General features: G+C 41.5%; 1 protein-coding gene across 3 annotated transcripts in view; it reads left to right on the top strand.

Annotated features, from left to right (window-relative positions):
• PARD3 (par-3 family cell polarity regulator) overlaps nucleotides 1-25,107 on the top strand; it is a 605,108-nt gene that overhangs the window by 241,216 nt on the left and 338,785 nt on the right. For all 3 annotated transcript variants that reach the window (XM_048510786.1, XM_048510784.1, XM_048510785.1), the window contains exon 4: nucleotides 14,986-15,164. In XM_048510786.1, the coding sequence (XP_048366743.1) occupies nucleotides 14,986-15,164 (179 nt within the window). The remainder of the gene's footprint in view (nucleotides 1-14,985; nucleotides 15,165-25,107) is intronic.

Below are 25,107 nucleotides of genomic sequence, written 5' to 3'. Positions count from 1 at the left end.
TCCCTGGCTCGTAGCCTGGGGGTCCGCCTGGACTCTGCCTTGTCAATGGAGAGCCAGGTGGCCCATGTCACCCAGGTTGCGTTTTTTCATCTTCGCCAGGCACGGCGGTTGGCTCCCTATCTCTCCCAGACCGACCTGGCCACTGTGATCCATGCGACAGTCACCTCGCGGTTAGATTACTGTAACTCGCTTTACGCGGGCCTTCCCTTGCGATTGATCCGGAAGTTGAAGCTGGTCCAGAATGCAGCGGCACGGCTTTTGACAGGTGGTGATTACTCAGACCATATCACCCCTGTGCTACGCCGCCTGCACTGGCTCCCAGTGGAGTTCCGGATCGTCTTCAAGGTGTTGGTAATAACCTTCAAGGCCTTACGCGGCATGGGGCCCTCATATCTACGGGACCGCATCACCCCTTATGTCCCACATAGGCCACTGCACTCGGCAGTGGCAGAATTGCTGGTGACCCCTAGCCCCGCGACGATGCAGCTGGCCTCAACCCAGGCCAGGGCCTTTACGGCTCTGGCCCCAGCCTGGTGGAATACCTTACCTCCATCAGTCCGGGCCCTGCGGGATCTTGGCGAGTTCTGCAGGGCCTGTAAGACAGAATTATTCCACCGGGCCTTTGGAGAGGCCGGCCGCGGCTCTACTGCCCCCCACTGAAACGCTGCCGAATTTTCACCTTTGTCATCTTGGTTGGGCCTGCTATGACTCCATCTGGGCCCACCTGTTCCCTCCCTTCCTTCTTTCATCTTTCCCTTGCTTTTAGCCTTAGGAACGGGCGCCTGTCTGAACTGTTTATACTGTTGAATGGCTTGGATCGTTTAAATTATATGTAACTGGTGCCGGAATTTTAATGCTTAAGTTATGTTGTTGAGTTGCTGTTAATAACAGCCATGTTGTTGAGCCGCCTCGAGCCCTTCGGGGAAGAGGCGGCCTATAAATCTAAAAAATAAATAAATAAATAAATAAATAAATAAATAAATAAATAAATAAATAAATAAATAAATTCATGCAGTGTCCTTTTGTGTAACTCTTCATAAGTTTTGTTGCAGTCTTTAAAATGTCACATCATTATCAGTCTAGCTCAATGATGTCAGCATGGTGTAGTGGTTAAAAGCACTGGTGAATCGGGTTTGTTTCCTCACTCCTACATGTAGATCCTGTTGGGTGACCTTAGGATAGTTATATTTCTGTCTGAACTTTCTCAGCTTCACCTACCTCACAGGGTGCCTGTTGAAGGGGGTGACTGTAAGCCACTTTGAGCCTCCTTTTGATGGAGAAATGCAGGGGATAAGAACTAACTCTTCTTCTTCATTGTTAAGGTCTTTAACACATTCATTAGCGACTTCTGACATCATTTTAGTTGATGATACCAAAGGTTAAATCTGAGCTGTGGCTGAGAGGTAGAGCATCCATTTGGCAGAAGGGTCCAGGTTCAGTCTCTGATTAAAAGGACCAAGTTGTCAGTGGTGTGAAAGACTTGTGCTTGAATCCCTGGAGAGTCATTCCCAGGACCACCATCTTTATTCCCTGCTTGAGAACCTCAAGAGGCATTTTGGTGGCCACAGCTGGATGCTGTATGATGGATGGACTTGGCCTTGCTCATCGGGTTATGTGTATGTGTATTAAGTGGCATCAATTTGCTTCCAACCATATGAATCAGTATCCAGTCAGTCTATCCCAGTGGTGGCGAACCGTTGGCACTCCAGATGTTATGGACTACAATTCCCATCAGCCCTTGCCAGCACGACCAATTGGCCATGCTGGCAGGGGCTGATGGGAATTGTAGTCCATAACATCTGGAGTGCCAAAGGTTCGCCACCACGGGTCGATCCCATGTTGGGCCTTCCTCTTGTCCTGCTGTCTGCAACAATTCCTAGTGTTCGTGTCTTTTTTAGTGAGTCTTATCTTCTCATATGTGATCAAAGTGCAACAGCTTGGTCATTTTAGTTTCCAGGGAGAGTTCAGGCTTGATTTGATCTAGAACTGACCTGTTTTTGGTGGTCCATAGTATCTGTAACACTGTCCTCCAATACCACATTTCAAAGGAATCTACTTTGTTCTTGACAACTTCCTTCACTGTCCAGCTTTCACAGCAATACACAGCAATAAAGAATACTATGGCATCTTTACTTACACTTAAGTATATTTTCTAGCTCCGTCATAGCATTTTTATTTTTTTGAAGGGCAGAACGTACTAATCCAAGTTCCACATATACACCATACCAGATTGGTCCTGAAAGCTAAAATGTTACGATGAGTGAAGATCTAATCTACTGAATCATGTTGGTTATGCTGGATCAGACCAGTGGTCCACCTAGCTCAATTGCCTGTTTCACACAGCACCCTGAAGAGTCAAGGTAAAGGGGAATGTCCAGATATCATTTTCCCCGCAATCTGTGGAAATTAACTCCCATCGAGGCATGAGAATGGAGTCAACTGGCTGAAATCTGAGGTTTCTAAGGCAAAATTAATGTCAGACATAAGTTTCCCTTCATATTTCTCTAGTATTTGGCTTCTGAAATTGTGTAGTATGTGACTAACAGATAATTCTTCTGCTGCTCTCATCCTACATGTTTTGGTTTTTCGGGAAAATCATCTTCTGAAAATTCTTCAAACACCCCTTTTCTACTTCTTATCTCAAGTACATTTGCCTCATAGGTTAATTGTTTTTGGCAGTGAATTTTGCACATTTCAAAAAGAAGAAAACTAGGATTGGAGGGCAGTACTTTTTTTTATATCCAGTTACTGAATTTCAAAAGAGTTTTAAGACTGAGATTTTACCAAGTTTCTTTTCTTTTGAGAATAGTACTGTTTTTTTCCAATTAATGAAGAGAGCAGAACAGTAAATATATAAAGCTGCCTTAAACTGACCTGAGTTTATAACCCACCTAGCTACGTTCTTACAATGCAATCTGACTTGTTGTAGCAACCCAAGGTTTTTTGTTGCTCTGCTGCCTGAGATTTCGAGCTACTGGGATTGGCCTTGCATATGCAAATCATGTATTCTGCTGTTAACCTTATGGCCCAACCCCATATTGTAATGTTCTATGATTCTGTTTTGTAATGCTGATTATTGTGCTGCTTTTTTGGTAACGCAGCCTTGAGTTTATTAGATACAGCTTATATAAAAATTCAATAAGCAAATATAAATATGTGAAAAGGGGTGCACGGACTGCTAATTCTACATAGTCACGCTTGTAGCCATTTCTTGCGTGAATACTTGATTGAGTTTCTGTATGCCCTTGTAAGTATTTTGCTGGAGCTTGTATGGATAATTTTTTGTATTAGTCAAATTAACTCAGTTCTTCTTAGAATCATAGGCATTTCCCCTCTCTGGTTTTACTTTACTGGTAAGATTTTTTACAGTAGGGTATTTCACTGGCACCTCCTTTCCCGTAATGTTAACCATCCTAGTGGTTTTATTCTCATTAGATATATAGACAGAAAATCAGTGGGCTGAGTTTGAGTGGTCCAAGCATTAGGATGCTTTCTAAATGAGAAGCAGTGGTGTAGTGGTTAAGAGCAGGTGTACTCTAATCTGGAGGAATCGGGTTTGATTCCCTGCTCTGCCGCTTAAACTGTGGAGGCTTATCTGGGGAATTCAGATTAGCCTGTGCACTCCCACACATACCAGCTGGGTGACCTTGGGCTAGTCACAGTTCTTCTGAGTTCCCTCAACCCCACTCACCTCATAGGGTGTTTTTTGTGAGGGGGAAGAGAAAGGAGTTTGTAAGCCCCTTTGAGTCTCCTTGCAGGAAAGAAAGGGGGGATATAAATCCAAACCTCCTCCTCCTCCTCCTCCTCCTCCTCCTCCTCCTCCTCCTCTTCTTCTTCTTCTTCTTCTTCTTCTTCTTCTTCTTCTTCTTCTTCTTCTTCTTCTTCTTCTTCTTCTTCTTCTTCTTCTTCTTCTTCTTCTTCTTCTTCTTCTTCTTCTTCTTCTTCTTCTTCTTCTTCTTCTTCTTCTTCTTCTATTTTAATAAGAATGATTTAGTTTTAGAATTGGTGGCCTGTCCATCGCTTTTTAATCTGAATTGCTGTCCAAGAATTGGCCCTGTTCTGTTCATTATGTAAAAGGTACAATCTGCTCCCGTCCCCCAATACTGGAAACAAATCTCAGAGTAAATACTACAAAGAAGATGTTTTCTCCTCAGAAAAGACAAAGACATATCAACTTGCAGTGTCTTCATTTCAGTATTCTAGGCATCTTTCAGTGGATTTGCTGTCTGATTATATTCTTGCATCTAATGATGGCAGTTGAGGTTATGTAACTTCTAAACTGAAAGAGAATCATTATTTTTCTGTCATAGTTTGAGAGAAACTAATAATGCTTTCCATTTTGACCTGTTAATTCCTGAGTGGTAGAGTTTTCGGGCCCTTTAACATTCAGGTTTTGGGGCTCAGAGCAAAAGGGTAGAGTTGATTGCTAGCTCAGCTTGACTGCATACTTGATGACATCTTCTAATACGTCTGTGTGGTAAATATTACTCATATAAAATGGAAAGGAGAGGCAGTAATCTTACATTAAGGTTCTACTTTGGTACACAGTTCATGTTTATTGTGTTTCTGAATGTGATGAATAGTCCATCTTTTACAAGCCCCATGATTGTGACTACATACATTCCAAGATTTCATGGTAGTTCCTACTATCTTACTACTATACTGAACAACGTTTGGAGCCTTCTTCCAGCCTAAGGAGCTTTCCTTTAAATTAAGTGGATTTTTGTCTAACAGAATTGGTGGTTAAATTGGAGGAAGGTTTTTGGAGGATGGTTGATCCCTCCCACTATCTGGTACAGTTCCAGACATTGTCTAGAAATTCTGTTGTGAGTAATGTTATTTAATGTGACATCATCCCATGAATTTTGAGTTTGGAATGCTGAAATATGATAGTTCAGGATTCTCTAGTGTGGCATCCGTGCACCCATGGTTCCTGCTGACATTTTTCCAGCTCCCTGCCAGATGTTTTAGAAAGTGGGTGGGGCTAAGAGGGGCTTTTGACTAACAGGGCTTTGGATGGCATTGCAGATTTGATTGGCTGTACAGATTTTTTAAATGTTTCTTCAGCAGGAGCTTCTACCAGAGCACAAGGATCTCCATGACGTGACTGAAAACAAGCAGTGTCCATGCGAGAAATTATTGTAAACAGGGCTTCTGCCTGAAATGTTAAAGAATTGCTATTAGAATTATACATAACCTTACTCCTTGAGATTTTGTAGTTGACTCTGCCTGTTGTGGCAGGCACTTTGTTGTCGCAGTAACAATGTTTTCAAAAGTTAAAGCTGTTGTCTTTTAACTTTTAATAATCTTTATTGCTGCTGATGAATGTATGCTCATTTTTTTTTAAAAAAATAGGTAAGCTAATTCCAGCTTTAGCATTCAGGGTATGTATATTTTGAATGAATTAATGAAAAAATTGTATTTTGAAATATGGATGTGCCTGTAGAGGTTGGCTACCAGTTCTGAAGTTGTTAATTCCACAATTGCTATTTGATTTTTTAAAAAAAACCTCTGATTTCAGCTCCAGAATTGGAGTGTCTTCGGAACAGACTATTAAAATCAGCCCTTGGAACTCCATAAAATACAGTAACAGGAGTTCTCAAATCATGAATGATAGTGTTGCCTCTAAAAAGTAACAGCACATATTAGCTTGGTCAATTGTTGGAACAAACCTTTGTAGTTATCCTGAGTCAGGACTAGCAAAAATCAGGTTTTTTTGGACAGCTAGTGTGCGTGCGTGCGCACAAGCATGTGCAGCTTGCAATTATGGCTTATTTTTCCTCTAGCAAGAATTTGTCTGGAGCAAAAAAGTTGCAGCTTTCCAAGTAATTTGACCTTTTTACCCTGATGAAGACTTAATTTTAGATCACTGATTTTAAAGTCTCCTGCTGGCGTGCTAAGCTACAAACATGGGGATGAATTGTATCTAGTGGATGTCACTAGTTGCACTTAATTCTGCTCATGCCACATGCTGTTATCAACAAATGATGTAGAAATATTCTTTTTGTTTCTGGACTCTGCTGATACTTGGTGCATTTGTGTAGATTTTGTTATGCTGAGAAATGTTTATATTGTAAAGTTTCATCCTTATGGTCCATGAGCAGTACAAAATAATCCACGCTGTTGAGTTTATTGACATTAAAATATGCATTTTGTGCTTCAAACAGATGACCTTTTATTCAGGTTACGGAACTCTGAGGCAGCTGGACAAAGCAACATTAAAGATTCCTTAAATAGCTGAGTGCCCAGGTGTAGCACTGCAAATATCGGTTTTCATACCAGTGCAGATACTGCTAACCAAAAATGATAGATACAGGAAAAGCGTTACATTGGATTTGCAAGAAGTCTTGTCATGGCATGTTAAAGGCTGATTGACTTATTGCGGCATTTGCTGCAGTAGACTGTAGTTTGGGAAAGCTTGTGCTCTGATAAATCTGCCACCTTTGAGGTGCTGCAAGACCCCTTTTGCTTCATCATAAGAAACTTAACTTGGCTTCCCCTTCTGAAGTGTATCACATCCAATTCATGTTGTGCACCAGTTGTGAATTTACGCACATTTGTTGTTTACCTTTAAAAATAAGATTCTGACCTGCATATTGCAAGGATATAAAATTATATATAATGCATATATAATAAGCTAGCAAAATGTTGTGCCTTTGAGAGAGGATTCAAGAAATATGTTGATAATGGTTGTGCTCAGAGATGGGCAAGATTTTTGAGTCACGGGGAAAAAACAGCTACTTGTTCACATAGGTGGAAGGCCAAACTTAGAAGCTCTGCACAGTGCCTACGCATGTCTCATGATTACCTCCAACTGCACATTAAATCCTTTGCCATCCAAAAGTATACATTTATTTAGAAGAAGAAGAGGAAGAGTTTGGATTATATCCCACCTTATAAGAACATAAGAACATAAGAACAAGCCAGCTGGATCAGACCAGAGTCCATCTAGTCCAGCTCTCTGCTACTTGCAGTGGCCCACCAGGTGCCTTTGGGAGCTCACATGCAGGAGGTGAAAGCAATGGCCTTCTCCGGCTGTTGCTTCTGAGCACCTGGTCTGTTAAGGCATTTGCAATCTCAGATCAAAGAGGATCAAGATTGGTAGCCATAAATCGCCTTCTCCTCCATAAATCTGTCCAAGCCCCTTTTAAAGCTATCCAGGTTAGTGGCCATCACCACCTCCTGTGGCCGCATATTCCAAACACCAATCACACGTTGCGTGAAGAAGTGTTTCCTTTTATTAGTCCTAATTCTTCCCCCCAGCATTTTCAATGTATGCCCCCTGGTTCTAGTATTGTGAGAAAGAGAGAAAAAATTATCTCTGTCAACATTTTCTACCCCATGCATAATTTTATAGACTTCAATCATATCCCCCCTCAGACGTCTCCTCTCCAAACTAAAGAGTCCCAAACGCTGCAGCTTCTCCTCATAAGGAAGGTGCTCCAGTCCCTCAATCATCCTCGTTGCCCTTCTCTGCACTTTTTCTATCTCTTCAATATCCTTTCTCTCCTAAAAGGAGATTCAGGGTGGCTTACAAGCTCCTTTCCCTTCCTGTCCCCAGAAAAGACATCTTGTGAGGTAGGTAGGGCTGAGAGAGTTCCAAAGAACTGTGACTAGCCCAAGGTCACCCAGCAGGAATGTAGGAGTGGGGGAACACATTTGGTTCACCAGATAAGCTTCTGCCACTCAGGTTAATGACTGGGGAATTCAAACCCGGTTCTCCAGATTAGAATCCACCTACTCTTAACCACTACGCCATGCTGGCTTCCATCCTGTTTTTCTATTATTTCAGGATTCCAAGGTAACTTTCAATCAAATTAGAAATACAAATCCAACAAAGAAAAATTAATAAGAGAATACAAAAGAATAATTTTAAATACTGGCAGTCAAAATTTTAGAGAGTTGCAAGGTACCTGCAGCCTGAGAGAAAGAAAGGTCTTCAGCAGAGACACCTAGCAGATCTGTAGCATGGGATGTTGTGCTTTCACTGCACCATTGCAGTCATTTGCAATTGGCTTTTTCTTTGACGGCAAGACAAACCATCAGGAGAATGACTGTTGTCATGTTGTGGTAGCACAATATTCAATGACTAGCCCTAAAACCTATTTTAAATAAAATAAAATGGGTTCAAGAAGGGGGGGAGGGAAGGGCTGACCCTCCTTCCCCCAATCCCTCCAGGAGAGCAGCTCATATTGTTTGAGGCAGGGGAGGCTCCTGAGTTGGCGGAAGGTGGGTGGGGATGGGATGGAATGTCATACCCATTGACTGGGGGGTGGGGGTGGTTCGTAATTGGACATTCCATCCCTTAGGCAATTATGTATAAGGATGTTTGGATGCAGCCCTGCAGTCTGTACCTAAAAAGTGTCTCTACTTGTTAGCTACCCACTTAGCTTCTGAAGACAGAACATCTATAGACTGGTTGAGGGACTGGATCACCTTCCTTATGAGGAGAGGCTGCAAATGCCTTAGCAGACCAGGTGCTCAGGAGCAGCAGCTGCAGCAGCAGGTCATTGCTTTCACATCCTACATGTGAGCTCCTAAAGCTTTGGTGGCAAACCTATGGCACTCCAGATGTTCATGGACTACAACTGGCCATGCTGGCAGGGGCTGATAGGAATTGTAGTCCATGAACATCTGGAGTGCCCTAGGTTCGCCACCACTGTCCTAAAGGCATCTGGTGGGCCACTGCAAGTAGCAGAGTGCTGGACTAGATGGACTCTGGACTTATGTTCTTATGGTCTTGGCGGATAATCATAAAAGTTATACTAGTGCTCACTCGGATGTGGCACAACTAGAAGCTCACCTCAACCGCCATGACAAGCAAATCAGAAAGAAGTGTTGGGTTGATTTTCCTTCTACTTTTCTGTCCCTTTTATATCTGTAAAATAAAAAAGAGATTTAAAGAAACACATCACCCCATGGGTAAGTAATGGGCTAGTGTTTGTACAAGAACTACCTTTACCTTTTACTAGATAAAGATTCAGTGGAAGCCATTTCGTTTGACATTGCCAAGGCTTCTCGGGAACCCCACGCCTATAAACACAGCTCTTTCCCAGGTTTTTTTGCCTCCAGGAAAATAATCTGTCTCTTCATTGACTGCATTCCGGCATTTCCAGGACATTGGTTACAAATAACATTGTCAGTCCAAATGCAAAACCAGCCACAATAACGCTGACCCATGTGCGAAGTTACAATTTCTCCAGAACATGCTAGAATGTAACACACTTTGGGAGGGATTCCATAACTAAGAATAGTTCAGAGGTCAACATTAATGAAAGGCAACAGCTGTTTACTTCCATGCCCCAAATATTTTTGAAAATAATTGAATATTCATGCTCATGTGTGTATACATACTTGCACAATTATTATTCAATGAATGACTCACTAAACAATTATTTCCAGTTATCACCTCTGCTCTGATATCTTGGCAAACCTATTATCCTTTGTGGGTTTCTTAAAAACCACACACAATAGCTTTCTTAATCAGAAGCCTGCTTTTCAGTGTGTGCGCACACAATTTCCTTCTGTGTTTCATTTATCTAACTGCTGTTGAGATAATACCAAGGATCTTTTCAAAGGACTTGGAGCTCCTGTATGTTTTTATTTAATTTTCCTCCCCACCCTACTTCTTTGACATAGAAAAAAAAATCCTGCTGCAATTTATTAGATTTCCCATTTCTGATGCTTATTTAAGATGCACCTGAGCTATAGAAATAAATCAATATTTATAGTGCATTGGTGCCACAGAGAATTTCAAGCTCGGCGATTAGAGTTCAGGGCTGTTTATCTACTCTTCAAAGCAACCTTAGACATCAAATACCATTCGCCTTCATCTAGGAATCTGTGACTCTGCGCTGGGCCCGTACATGCCTTCATCAGGCATTTTAATTATTGAAGCTCTTCTGTGATAATTTGCAAAGGCCGTAATTCCAAAATCCCTAAATTAAATAAACTAGAACATTATACCTAGCCATCTTTTATTAGGGAATTTGTTCACTACACCCTACATTTATTGTTGAGTCCCATCTGAGGAATTGCAGATGGGAGTGGGATTTGAAGACACAAAGGCTGTTTCGGGGACGAATTAAAGGGAGAATCTGTCAAAATTGTTGTGGTGGATTTTTGTGGGTATTTGTATATAGGTATACTTATTTGGGGTTGGTGTATTGGGCATAGCCAAGTGGCATATTAATGCCCGTGTATCATTGAAACTGCAGAATATACTTTAGATATGTTTAAGCAATTAGGCATTGTGATTGACTTTTCTTGGTTAAGTATGGATATTAGCATTAATCACTCACATTTGAATATAGATTCATCCCACGGAAAGACTTCACGCTGGCGGTTGGCAGAGGTTTCATGCCATATCTTCTCATTAGCTGTGCGTTTAAATCTTTTGCTGGAAGGGAGGGGTTCGTGAAACATAGTCGGGAAGTAGTATTTAAGTGTCTCATTATACTGACTTCTGTGTGGAGGAATTCAAAATGAGATTTGGGGAATTACAAGGTAATCAGAGAACATTATTGCTTTCATTATTTTTTATTTCTTTAGATGCATATTAAAATGTGGGGTTTCCTTTTTAGGCAATTAATTCTTTTTTTAAAAGAAAGATTAAAAACTTCAATTTTAGTCCCTGGTAGGGAAGGAATTAGCAAATGTTTATGAAGTGTTTTCCCTCTCGCTCAGAAGACACTGTTGGGTTTGAATGTGGGTACCTTTGTAGACATTTAATTCTGTTTTGTATGAATTACAAAGCCTGTTGCTATAACAACAACTTTGGAGACCCTGGTTCAGTTGGAACATCAGCAAGAAGCCGTGGTTCACTGATTATGTGAATGAGCCTTCAAGAGACCAGAATCCCAAACCACATGTTTGTCCTGGTTTGGAAACCTGGTTTGTAAGCCAAAGAATAAAACTGAGTTTGCTGTTTCATGTGATTCTGACATTGTGGTTAATTGCCCAGTTACCAACCATGAAGTCTTCAGTGACTGTAAGAAGTGACAGAGATCACTGAATAATGAACATGGGGAGTGAAGGGCAGCCCCATCCACAGCCTGAGGTGCTGGGGCACAGTGCCACTACTGTGCCCCCTTCCATCTCCAAAAGACTTTTGAATGGTGTAGGGAAGTGGGAAAAACAACCAACCTCCCAGATGACCTAAAGTCCTCCATGGGGCTGAATGGAAGGTTGGCATAAGTCAAGGATACCAGCTTACAGTGCGAAGGCCTGGTGGGAGCCAACCATCGTCAGCCTCTTCCCTAGCAATACCACGCCCCCCTGCATTGGCATCCAGTCAGATGCCAACACAGCTCCTAACTCCAGTTCCCTTCCAGGTCAGGCACCGCTGAGGTCTGTGGTGTCCACCTGTCTCCCAGGTTGCCCACCCCACTGGCACATTTGCCAAATGAACCATTCATCCCCCCCTCTATGGGACTGTCAGTTTCCTAATGCTGCTAATTAAAACATTGATTTTGCGTGAGCAGAAAGTGCCTGATACACGGGGAATGTAATTTGCAGTGGAGGTTCCCATCTGCCCTGGCCAACAGCACTGCAGAAGTATAATACTGAATCCAAAGCCAGAAAATTATATTCTGATAAGGACACAGTACCACCCCATGACCTAAAATATTTATGTGGAGAAAGAGATCTAGGAGACAGCAAAAGGAAAATTGATTCTAATAATGGGTGACTGTAATAACTCTCACACTGACTGTTCTCATTAAAACTTACTTTTATTGGATAAATTTACATTCAGGCTATAGCAAAGAAATCTTAAAATCTGATGAGATGACTGTGCTCGATAACAGAAGTAGCTGCATGAAACTGTTGATCGTGTATATATGTGGGAAGTAGCTCAGGAAATGCAGCTTTGTTACATTTGATATCAAAAGAGGGAACTTCTCAGTGATCAGCTTCAAAAACCAACAAATGTTAATTTAAATAGAAACTCAGGTAGTTGAGCTGTTGGATGACAATGTTACAGAGGGTTGTTGAAGGAAGATAGGACAATTGTAGTTAATTCTTTCTCTCAGACTTTCTGTCAGACTCCACCTGAAATCTTGGACAGCTGTTGCCAGTCTGAGGTAGATGATACTGACCTTGATCCCAGGACATATTGACCCATGACTGGGCACCTAGGCCTTCAGGTACTTTGTGCCCCCTCTGGCACTTCAGTCTTTCACCCCACTACAGCTGACAGCCTGACCCTGACTCTAGACCTCAGTACATAGCCCTCTAGGAGGATCTCCTGAAGCATTTTACTCACAGTTTTACTGAACCACCTGTGATCAAGATCACTACTAGGCTGTATTATGGAGGTGTAATAAGGGAAGAGGTGGCATGATGTCACAACCATGACGCTAGAGCCCTATTGGCCCACTTTCTCCCCGTCTCCCCCTCCCCTCTGACTCAAAACAAACCTCAGTTGACTATGGCCCCTTCCGCACACGCAAAATAATGTGTTTTCAAACCACTTTCACAACTGTTTGCAAGTGGATTTTGCTATTCCGCACAGCTTCAAAGAGCACTGAAAGCAGTTTGAAAGTGCATTATTTTGCATGTGCGGAATGAGCCTATGAGTGTGCCTTGCAACTTTTTGTCAACCTCCTTGCATGCTTGCTCAGTCAACACCTATTAGAAAGGCTGAAGTCCTAGGGTTCTGGTAACAGCGCCCCAGTGAACAAGGATGGATGAGCCCCTAGTCCCTGCGGAGCCCCTTGGCTTCAGCTTAGTGAGCCTTATAGATAATACAGCCCTGCCAAGGATCTGAATCAGTACAAGGCAGCTCCGTGTGTATGTGGGAGTCCTCTGTGTCTGAACATGAACTTCATCTCTTTTTACTTCCAGCTCTAGAGCTAACAGGACAAATCACACATGAGCAAGTTGCTGGCTGTAGGTGACATACTTGGTAGTTCTTTAAGATCTCAGATATCAGTTTGCCCATTTGAGTTCATCAAGATCTCTCAGTGCTTTAGATGTGAAATCATTCTAAAGAAATGGAGCTTAAAATCAGACTTTTTATCAGAAGATTAGAAAACGGGCTGCTTAACAGCAGTATGTAAAACATACCTTCTGTCCTTCAGGTGCCATTGAAGTACTGGCTTCCAAGTCTGTTGACTTGGGAAACCAGCATTTCAAGAATGAAAACACCAGGTCTGTATTAAGGGACTTTGACTCGCGAAAGCTCAGCCCCTGAATATCTTTTTGGTCTCTAAGGTGCTATTGGACTCGAGTCTTAACTATTCCACTGCAGACCAACATGACTACCCTCTGGAAAGGTCTGTACTTGGCTCTGGCAATTCAGGTTTACAATCAGGTTTCTCGCAATACTTTCTGAAGCAGATAAACTGTGCGCTATGATATAAGAAATAATAGCAATTTCATGATATATGTGTCTAATTATTTTTACTCCATTTCTATATTATATTCTGCCTCATTAGTGGAAAATGTATCTTTTCTAATGTGTTTTCTTTCTCTGAACATCTTGGAATGTAATAAAAACCTATGGCATTTAAGCAGGGAAAAGAGAAGGTCTGATGAAAATCAAATGCATTTTTCATTTTTACTTATTTTTCCTGTTTCCCAGTAGTATGCTTGAGAATGTGCCGTGCTCGGTGTTCTCTTGGGTGCTGCTTGGTGCCAAAGAGGTTTTAAAGGCAGGAAATCATGCTGCTAAACAAATATTCAACATTGCAGTGTCCTTAGATTGTATAAACCCCTCACATTTGAGATCATTGGTCCTCTATTGGTTCTGCGCCAGCCACAACAAGCACTGAGGACCTGACTGAGACAGCTCAATGCTGCTGTGGAAAATTACTAAATTGAGGAGCTTGAGAAAAGATTGTGTTTCATTACTGCTGCTGTGTAGACCAAGATAGTGACTTCATCTAGTTGCTAAGATCTGTGGTATGCATGTCAGCACCTTGTGCATTATCAAGAGCTTTCACTGAAAAGCTGAAGGTTTTTTACCTGGGTGATAATATGCAATGTTGACATAGACCTGATATTATTCCTTATCTCCTGACAGAAAGTCTCAGCAACATTCCTTACATTGAAGGTCTGGATCACACATTCAGACAGGATACTGCTAGACTACTGCTTTGGGGTAGCGGCACGGACACCACCCTTTCACCATGCAGCGTGAACATCCAGTTCTCCAGAAGTTTAATATGTTGTCGAAGGCTTCTCCAGAAGTTTGTTTTGCATAATTCCTTCACTTCTGTGCTTTTTAAGAGTCAAGGGGGATTATGCAAAATGTTTCAGATATTCCAATAATCCTTTTTAATTTTATAAACAGACATTAAGTTACAGATATGCAAAGTCCATAAATATACACAAGCCTCATATTTTAATGAGGATGGATAGATATGAGTACACTGTGCTTGATGAAGTGTGGTGGAGTCTCTTTTGGAGGTTTTTAAACAGAAGTTGCATGGACATCTGTCAGAAGTGTTTTGACTGTGTATTCCTACATGGCAGGGGGTTGGATTTGATGGTCCTTGTGGTCTCTTCCGACTCCATGATTCTGTGAATGTTAAATTTGTTTATGGATTCCAATAACTAATGAATGGATACCATTTTTTTTAAAAAAATCTTGCTTGTAATATTTTTTTCCCTGTAGATACTTAACGGTTGTTGTTTTATTCACAAGTGTCATGTGCCATGTTTTCAGATGCCAGTCATGCATACTGAGTAATCGTTATCGAGGTGGAAGGGCCAGTTATTGCTGTTTTGAAGCAAAACACCTTTTTTGAAATGTGAAGTCTAGAGCGATTGCAAAATTCCCTTTTCTTCCTGGAAAGAAATGCTACAAGCTGCACTCAGGGGTGCTTTAGGTATAAATTACCCTTCCTCGTGCCAGCGGATTGGAACAGATAAATCAGGGGGATCTTTCCAGTTCTCTAACGTCATGCCGTTTTAAAATTCGTATTTCCACTTATAGGGAAAAATACCTTCATCTTAATTTCATTTGCTTTTTCTCTCCAGATATGCCTCTTCATGTCCGGCGCAGCAGCGACCCTGCGTTAGTTGGTCTCTCGACGTCCGTCAGTGAGAACAATTTTGTTTCAGAGGAGCCTTCACAGAAAAACCCCACAAGATGGTCTACAACAGCAGGTTTTCTCAAGCAAAATGCTCCTGGGGGCCCCAGAAGTAATGAAAGAAAGGTATTATTTTCTTCCACAACAGAAAAAAAAGCTATTTAGCCTTATTGCTTCATTGTGAAGGCCATAGTTGGGAAAAATAACCATTTTCTTGTTTTATGTTTATATTTTCAATCCGGAGTCCAGACTTATTGGCTTAAACAGCTACATGAAAACAAAACAAAGCATTCCCAGGCTCCAATAAAGTTCTCCTAGACAAATGGATATATGAATATGCTTGTTTTCAGCAATACTCATCTACAAACACATGAAGCAGTCTTATGCTGTCAGACGTGGGTCTTTCAAGTAATATGTACTCAGGCTGGTAGAAAGGGTCTTTGGGGTCTCGTGCAGAGTTTTTCATATCACTTACTACCTGATGCGGAGGTGCTGGGACGTGAAATGCACATTGAAATGCTTGTTATCTTCCCAGCCATATTCTTTGAAGCTGGACAAATAGTGTGGGAGGCTGACAGGCAGGCATCTGAAAACATCCTTGAGCAACATAATCCCTATATGAGTCTCAAATCCTTTTCAGATGGCACTTTCAAGAAAATGAATGTGCATGGGTGTGAGGGGAGGGAGTGAGATCAGGATATGCAAAGCCCGCACCAACATACTTACACAGAACTTACGTGCATAGGTTCTGTGCACATATATGCATTTCTCTATGTGACTGGGAACCCTGAAAAACCAAATTTGCAACATTGAGACCTATACACACGTTCCAGTAAATGAACATTGGTCATAGGAAGAACTTGTCACCGCAATTATGCTATGTCTCTCAGTGTTAATTTTCTTTGTAAATGTTTGCTGAAAAATCTGGTCTTCTATAGTAATTCATAGTTCAACTCATATTTTTCTTTTTGCTGGTGAGTGTGGGGTTTAACAAAAACAAGTTTCCTATAGTGCAGAAGTCGAATATTTTATTTATTTATTCATTCATTCATTCATTCATTCATTCATTCATTCATTCATTCATTCATTCATTCATTCATTCATTCATTCATTCATTCATTCATTCATTAGGCTTGATAAACCGCCCAACCCCCGAAGGGCTCTGGGCGGTGTACAATGAGACATAAAACAGATACAATATAAGGTCTCATAAATACAATATAGCGATAAAACATTAAAATTCATTAAAATACATTAAAGCAGCAATTCCAAAAATTACAGATAAAAATACATGCACAGATGCATGCATTTTGTCATTAATATGGTGTCTTGCTATTCATTTCCTTATCCTCTGGGATTGTGAATGCATTCTTCCGTTACTGACATTCATTTCAAGTCACCCAACACAGGATTGGCTTTGTACAATGTTTATTTGGTGGTCCTGTATTTAATAGGGACCAGGTGGACATTGATGGATAGATGTGGACTTCCTGAGTGTGATTCTTCACAACTGTCTGTCATATAAGATTGCCAACTAGCACCACATCTTCTGGAGACTCATGGGTCAAATAAGATGTCACTGGGCCATGTGGCTGCCAATATAAATGTGGAAGTCTTGTGATGAAAATATAATCTATGACAACAAAACTTGCTGGTGATAGACTGTAAGAAATGGGAGTTGGCTATGATTTTCCCTCATTTTTCAAAGTTGTCCTGCTCCAAAGAAGGATATTTACTGCTTAGGATCACGGGATGTAAGCAAACAACAGCTGGATCAGATTTTTATACAATTTACTTGCTTCTTTTTAATGATGTTTAGCATTATTATTATCATTGAAGGCTTTCACGGCCGGAATCACTTGGGTGCTGTGTGGTTTCCGGGCTGTATGGCTGTGTTCTAGCAGCCGTCAGGAGAGAATGCTGCTAAAACACGGCCATACAGCCCGGAAACCACACAGCACCCAAATTATTATTATCATTCGGGCCTCAATGTTAGTGCTGCTGGGTTATGGGCGGACACATGATGCCTTGGTGTGTGGCATTGGGCTTTTTCTTTGTTTTTTAAAATCGCTGTTCAATTTCAACTGCTTGTATCAATCTTGGTCTTCTAGAATGTCTGTTATCTCTTAGTTCTACTATTTTACTGAAGCATACAACATTTGCCCCGTCTTCCCATAGAGAACGGTGGGCTTTGCAAACACCAGGGAAAAGTCAGCAAAGCATTCCATCATATTAAATTCCAAGACAGTGATTCACAATGTGTGGCATTTTTCCCTTCAATTTCTCCCTCAGAATTCAATATCTCCACATGATCATGGCAAGTGGCTAAAGAAATAAGCATGAGGCTTGTTTTCCTATATACCTTTATTCTTAAACCGAGGACTTGAAAGGCACTTTTCCCCAGTTTTGTGTAGTCCCTTCTTTTGCTTCTTCTGACCTAGTTCTAATGTGAACTTCCTTTTTTTCTTAATAAAAAGAGGTTGAACTTGCTTCATCTCCAAAGAAATCAATCCCGGGTTCCTCCTTTGTTTATTCCTTCTTAGTTAATGGTGGAAGTAGGAGCTTGGGGGAGGGGGGACTTTTAAAGTCATATTTTCATTAAAGTCAAGCATGCCAAGGCCAGCATGGCAATACACTGGGAGCAGGGATAAGGCCAGGGAGGGCACATTTCTTCCCTGGTCTTGTCTCCACTCCCAATGTCGTGCCGCTCGGCATTACTTGGACCGAGGAAGCAAGGTGAATCTGAGTGGCACCAAGATTGGCAAAACACCGGGGGTGGGGACAAGGCCAGAGAAGGAGTGAACCCTCCCTGGTCTTGACCCCACCCCCAGTGTCTTGCTGGGCCAGCCTCAGATGGGAGGAAATTTAGTTGTGTGTTTTAAAGGAACAGTGTCTTTAAAAGACTGCTAAGTTTCCTTCTATCCTAGCATGCTGAGTCAAGGCTGGCAAGACACTGGGGGCAGGGACAACCCCAGAGAAGGAGTGTGCCCTCCTTGGCCTTGTCCCAAGGGGGGAGGGCAGCTAGGTGTGTGTTCGGGGGATGGTGGGAGTGTGGGGGACGGGCAGAGTTCAGCTGGGGCACATGTGTATGTCTGTATGGTGTAATGCATAGCTAGTTGCTTAATACCCCGTTTCCCCGAAAATAAGACAGTGTCTTATATTAATTTTTGCTCCCAAAGATGTGCTATGTCTTATTTTCAGGGGATGTCTTATTTTTCCGCTCCATAGCTGCATGCTCTGATGTTCTGTTTGACGGGCATGCTTCCAAACAAAAACTTTGCTGCGTCTTACTTTTGGGGGATGCTTTATATTTAGCACTTCAGCAAAACCTCTACTACGTCTTATTTTCAGGGGATGTCTTATTTTCGGGGAAACAGGGTAGCATTATTTGTTGCGACCAACCCCTGTAGAAATACTGTATGTGTGGTGTTTAGGATGGCCTGGGCTAGCCTGATCTAATCAGATCTCAGAAGATAAGCAGGGTTGTCCCCCATTAATAACAGGATGGGAGACCACCAAGGAATACTAGGGTTGCTGTGCAGAAGAAGGCAATGGCAAACCACCTCTGCTAGTCTCTTGCCTTAAAAACCCTACGGGATCACCATAAGTTGGCTATAAATTGTGGGACTTTACCCCCAAACACAGTGTGTCGGTAAGAGATGCTGAGTCTCTGTAAAGCCACTACCTTTGTAGGTCTTTTAATGGGGTGAAGGAAGTAGGCATTTGTAAGGGAATAGGAGTTACGTGGGGTTTTATCCTATTCTGTACATTGTAAATTTGAATATGCAAGCTCAATTAATAATTTGTGCTGAGGTGTGACTACACTATTGAATTTGGTTTTGAGAAGCTCGGGGTCAAATCCTCACTCAAATACGGAACATCTGATTTATACAGGACACAATTTTTCAACCTCTTTAAGATTCTTGGGATAACAGATGCCACCTTGCACTATTTTAAGAAAGGGCAGAGCACTAAGGCAGTGGATAAAGATATAATCCTTGACATACAACAAACCAGTTAGGATAATAAAGATCTAATCTGAAGACTGCTGGCCTTAGAAGCCTTTTCATTAACGTTAGAATGAACAAAGAAATGAAGTCTTCTCAAATCTCGCAAGTCTGGTATATTAGACGTAATTTAGTGCAGAAATGTAAGCGTAGGCAGTGCTGTGAGGGATGGTACTTAGCATGAAACAGCTACATTTGAGAGTTTCCAGTTACTATTTGTTGGCGATTAAGGAACATCTGTCTTAAGTGTACGCTCCCGTCTCTTTGCATCATTAGCTGCTGAGCATGTACTTACTCTTGATTTTCCTGAAAATATTTGAAGTGCACTGAAGCATCACATCACTGGAAATAAGCTGGGTGACCAAGATGAAAAGGAATCCGATTGATCTAATGTAGTGATGGGAAGGCCAGCCACAAGAGAGCATTAAATCAGGAAAATGTGGAGAAGCAATGTAGGCAAGCACAACAGATATTGATAACGTATCTCTTCGGCACTTGTTTTTTTTTAAATAGGCCATCAACGTTAATCATTTGAATGATAGCAGCTGCAGGGAATGATAGAATCTGATAGGCAGGTGCGTTTACAAACATCTGGCAACCAATTCAGAAGCAACTAATGTCATTATTCACTTTCTGAAACTTAAAAAGTGTTTATTTTCAGTTTCCATTGACCAGTTTTGCCACCTTAATGTTACAGCAGACCTCCTGCAGAGAAACTTTCCTCCTCTGTACCAATATGTGTCATCAGTGCTCTTGCCCTTCAGATGCAGGTTTTAAATCCCTTATAGACAGTTATTCAAGTTAGATAGTGCTTGAAGGATCAAGATGTCAACAGCCCTGGCTTATGATAGCTGCTTCCAGTTAAGAACCTAACATAAGAACGAGCCTGCTGGATCAGCCCAGAGTCCATCTAGTCCAGCACTCTGCTGCTCGCAGTGGCCCACCAGATACCTTTGGGAGCTCACATGCGGGATGTGAAAGCAATGGCCTTCTGCTGCTGCTGCTCCCGAGCACCTGGTCTGCTCAGGCATTTGCAATCTCAGATCAAAGAGGATCAAGATTGGTAGCCATAGATCGACTTCTCCTCCATAAATCTGTCCAAGCCCCTTTTAAAACTATCCAGGTTAGTGGCCATCACCATCTCCTGTGGCAGCATATTCCAAACACCAATCACGTGTTGCATGAAGAAATGTTTCCTTTTATTAGTCCTAATTCTTCCCCCCAGTATTTTCAATGTATCCCCCCTGGTTTTAGTATTGTGAGAAAGAGAGAAAAATGTATCTCTGTTAACATTTTCTACCCCATGCATAATTTTATAGACTTCAATCATATCTCCCCTCAGATGTATCCTCTCCAAACTAAAGAGTCCCAAACGCTGCAGCCTCTCCTCATAGGGAAGGTGCTCCAATCCTTCAATCATCCTCATTGCCCTTTTCTGCACTTTTTCTATCTCTTCGATATCCTTTTTGAGATGTGGCGACCAGAATTGAACACAGTACTCCAAGTTCGGTTGCACCACTTCTTTGCATAAGGGCATGACAATCTTTGCAGTTTTATTATCAATTCCTTTCCTAATTATCCCCAGCATAGAGTTTGCCTTTTTCACAGCTGCCATGCCTTGAGTTGACATTCCCATGGAACTATCAACTAAGACGCCCAAATCCCTTTCCTGGCCTGTGACTGATACCACTGACCCCTGTAGTGTGTATGTGAAGTTTGGATTCTTTGCCCCTATGTTCATCAGGCAGTAACTTCTGGACATCCATCAGAAATTGTTCCTTTGCAAATTAGCCTATGATTCTGAATTCAAACACAGCCTGACATTTTGTTGGGTTTTTCAGTGATGCTCAAACAGGTTCATTTTGTACATTTGAGCTACTTCATCTGTTGCTCAATCATATTTAAAAAGAGCAGCTTGTAATCTTGGGACCCATACCGGTCAGAACACTGGAAGTCTTTTCAGTTTAGTTATTTATCACTGCAGGGCAAAATATGGGCTAGATTTAGAAGTGAAAATGTTCCCAAGATCTAGAAGCTTTCCCAGGGAGAACCACAGCGCCTGATTCTGTGAGAAATTCATTATTTTGTTGTTCATAACACAGTTTCCCTGAATCCTATAATCTGGACCAGGGGTCCCCAATGTATTGGAGCATCTGATCTCATTTGGAATTTTGTGAGGAAGCAGTGAGCACCATCCCACAGGTGGCAGAGCCAAATGGAATACCTCTTTCCTCACACCTCCTGGGAAGAAGGAAAGCCTGAAGGGAAAATGGAACTGCACACTCTGGCCCCTTCCGCAGACGCAAAATAATGCGTTTTCAAACCACTTTCACAACTGTTTGCAAGTGGATTTTGCCATTCCGCACAGCTTCAAAGGGCACTGAAAGCAGTTTGAAAGTGCATTATTCTGCATTTGCGGAATGAGCCTAAAGAAAGCCCAAGTGCTTACTAGTCCTAATCCTTCAGTGGATAATGCTTTCATTTGAATGAGAGCAGCATAAAACATTTTTTTAAAGCCTGGCCTTATAATTGCCCCACTCACTTTGTGAAAAACTTGGTGGGCACCAAGGAAATTACTAATATACCCTACATTGCAGATCCCTGATCTAGATCTTCAACCAGCACAGGTGTAACGTCAGCTGCCCATTAATTAGTGCTCGGAGCTGCATAGGGTTGGATGCTGTACAGTTCTACTAATTCAGCTTTTGGGTTTTCCTGTGTGGACAACAACCAGGCAAGGAATGATACCAGGGTTGCAAAAACTGCACAATATCTATCCTTGTGTAGATTTGGTCTAGGAGTTTAGGATTTGGTCTAGGATTGGGACCTTTCCTCCCCTCTTGCTAATTAATTCTGTGTGACTTTTTTTGTTCCTTTATCAAATCAGAGTATGAAAAAGTTATTTTTTGTACTGGGATGGGTTGTGTCTGTGTGTCTGTGTATGAGAGATTCTCTTTCTTTTGGGATGGTGTGTGTGTGTGTGTATTTCTTTGTTGTTTTGGCATACAGGTGTTAAAGTCTCCACAATAACCACTAGCTAAAAAGTACTAAGTGCTGAGGTGGTGATTCACAGGTAAGTTGAGACTGTGGTTGCAGTCTTGCTTCTGGCACCAGCTTGCTTGGAAGAATTTGAGCTAGAAAATAAACCCAAAGTATAAAGTTGATAATACTGTGTTCACACAATGAATTAGAACATTGACTAGGATTCAGGTAGCAGCTTCGGGCATGCTCAAAGGCTTGTGCACACCCATTGGGATGCTTCATTCTTTTTCCTTCAACATCAGAGCCCCTTGCCAGATTACAAATTGCTTTTGAAACTGTCTGCGCTTCAAAAATGATTTGCCATAGGGCACAGAGGATACTCTGCAGGAGACACGTGATCAGAACTAGTTTGGCCAGCTGGGCTCTGCGTGTACAGAGTGATGAATACAGAGGTTGGCTACATTGTCCTTGTAGAATATACATATGTATATGTGTGTGTCTACACTAGATTTAAGATATTGTTAAGCAGTTCTCCAAAACAGTAATTTAACTAGTTAAACTATGGTCTTTTTTCCACGTTATCAGAACATAGCTGGCCACTTTTTCTGATTTAATTCTACGGATGTGGCACAGTGAATTTATGTCCGTTTCTGCACAGCCAGCTGAGTGGGGATGAATCGGCATAGTTTATGCCGATGCACCTTCTGGGACTGTTCACATGGGCAGTCCTGCTGGCTGTGCACTAGCGGCGCAGCCGTCACACGGGCTGCGCCGCTCCCAAACGGCTCTTAACTTCTGCCACCTTCAGTCGCATTGTGGAGGCCAGGGGATACGCCCCCGTGGCCAGAGCGACGGCTCTGGGGTTGGAGGCCAGGAGGTGTGTCCCCTGGCCTCCACAAAGTGATGGAAGGCAGCAGAAGGTAAGAGCAGTTTGGGAGGGCCGCAGGAAAAATGCTGGCTTCCACCCAGTGCCATTTGCTCAGCACCAACATTTTCCAAAATGCAGGTTGGGGGAGTGCTGCTGCATCGATTTGGCAGCGGCACCTGTGCGAAGACTCCCCCCCCCCCAAAAGAGTGTTTTACTGGCCTAAGTGAAACAGCCTAAGTGAAGCAAATATTTGATCTGCTACTACTAGATGTTCCTTCTGTCTGTCTCTCTAGGTCTTCCTCTAAGAAATGTAGGGAAGTATACACAAGCCATTTTATCTGGCCAGAGAGTGACTAGTCCGAGGTCACATAGGAAGTTTTGAAGGTGGATCATCCCAGTCTAAGGGTGCTTTTACACATGGCAAATAATGCACTTTTAATGCACTTTGTGGCTGGCTTTTACTATGTGAAATGTCAAAATCCACTTGTGAATGATCCATAAAGTTAAACAAAAGTAGATTGAAAGTGAATTATTCAGTATATGTGAAAATGCCCATCTGGTGCTCTGACCACTGCATCAATTAGTGGAAACTGTTCCCATGAAACTGATAATTCTTTGGACTCAAAATATAAAAAACATAATCAAACCTTAGAACTAGCAAGAGAAGAAGTGATTTGTTGTAACCCTAAACAATGTGTCAGGTCAAGTTTAGAATGAAAAGTTACTGCATACCATTGCTGTTTACATGTATAAGGATGGACAAAGCCCTGCAGTGAGCTAGTTAATCTCTGTTTTAACAGATTAATATGTCTTAATTTCTGATAACAAAATAATAAAAGTTTTCATGCTCAACACACTCCCCCTGCACTATTTTTCAGATTGCATCTAAATCTGAGAATGCCTTCAATTTTGAAAAGAATTTTGCAATCTTGAAAATGAGAAAGTGTTATCTAATCAAACTGTAATGGGCTCTTTTGCCTGGTTTTTGTTAAAAACAAAACTTTTTTTCTTGTAAAGTATCCCTTAAGGAGTTGTCAAATGAAATGTGAAACTGTTCCTTGCAGAGAATGGAATGATGCACCATAATTGCTGGATTTATAAAGCTGTTAACATGGCTAGTTAATGCAGGGAAATGAAATATGTATGTACCTATAATAACATAGATGGACATTAAGAAGGATCCACTATATAGAAATATTTTTAATGGAAATTGATAGATAATCTGCTGTCTGCATTTCACTTGGGGGAGAATACAGTCGAAGCAGAATGTAGCAAAGCAGACGTAAAAATAAAATTAAAAGAGTATATATGTATGTCAGAGAGTTTATTATCTTTTTACTTGGTATATAGAGATCCATAATATTCATGTCAAAGCAACCAGTCTAGCCAGAAAAATAAAATTCAAATCCTGTCTTTCAGTACAATTTTTAGTGTAGCTACACAATTTTTAGTGTAGCTGTCTTCTGGAATTGAATTACTGTCCAGTTCTCACCGGGTTTCCTTCGTTTTTGTTTTTATCATTTTCCTCAGTAAGTGCCATTTTCTTTTTTGATTGGTTTAGTTTTGAAACCACTGTGATATGGAGAGCCTCATTTGTCAACAATGTTAGCTTGTGAGGCAGCATCATACAGAGATACAAGTAGATGGGAAGCCCTTGGAACCCAAGCAAATATGACATCCTTCTATCTCAAAACAACAAAGGATAGGCAGGCAAATTCAAGCTTTAGTGCTGTATTTGAGAGCTAAGAATGAACCCTACTACACACCCTCTTTACCTGAACTGCCTTTTGCACCTGGCAAATTCACTCCCCTCGTAATGTTACAGTGTAATCTTAAACAGAGTTGCACTTTTTTGAGTGGGTTGAAATAAATGAGTTGAGAAGGATTAACTCTACTTCGGCTTGCATTGTCAAATAGTAGAATACACGGTGGGTTGAAGATGAAAATGAGAAAATACTGAAAGGGGCCAAAAATTGATGAGCTTTTTTTTGGAGCTTTTTTTTTTTTTGGAAAAAGTATTAACAGAAAGTATTAACAGGAAGCGGTAATCAGGAAGAAGTAAAAAATGTGTCCTAGAGACAGGGCAGTGCTCTGAATCCACCATCAGGGGCTATATTGTGGGAGTTGAGAGCTCGGAAGATGGTGTTACAAGTTAGCTTTAGAGGGTTACTTCAAGAGAGACATTAACGTTTTATCTCTAGTCGTATAATTT

The sequence above is a fragment of the Sphaerodactylus townsendi genome, linkage group LG11 (genome assembly GCF_021028975.2).
Source record: "Sphaerodactylus townsendi isolate TG3544 linkage group LG11, MPM_Stown_v2.3, whole genome shotgun sequence".
NCBI lineage: Eukaryota > Metazoa > Chordata > Lepidosauria > Squamata > Sphaerodactylidae > Sphaerodactylus > Sphaerodactylus townsendi.
Note: the sequence above shows the minus strand (reverse complement) of the source record. Positions and strands in the feature narration are given on the sequence as shown.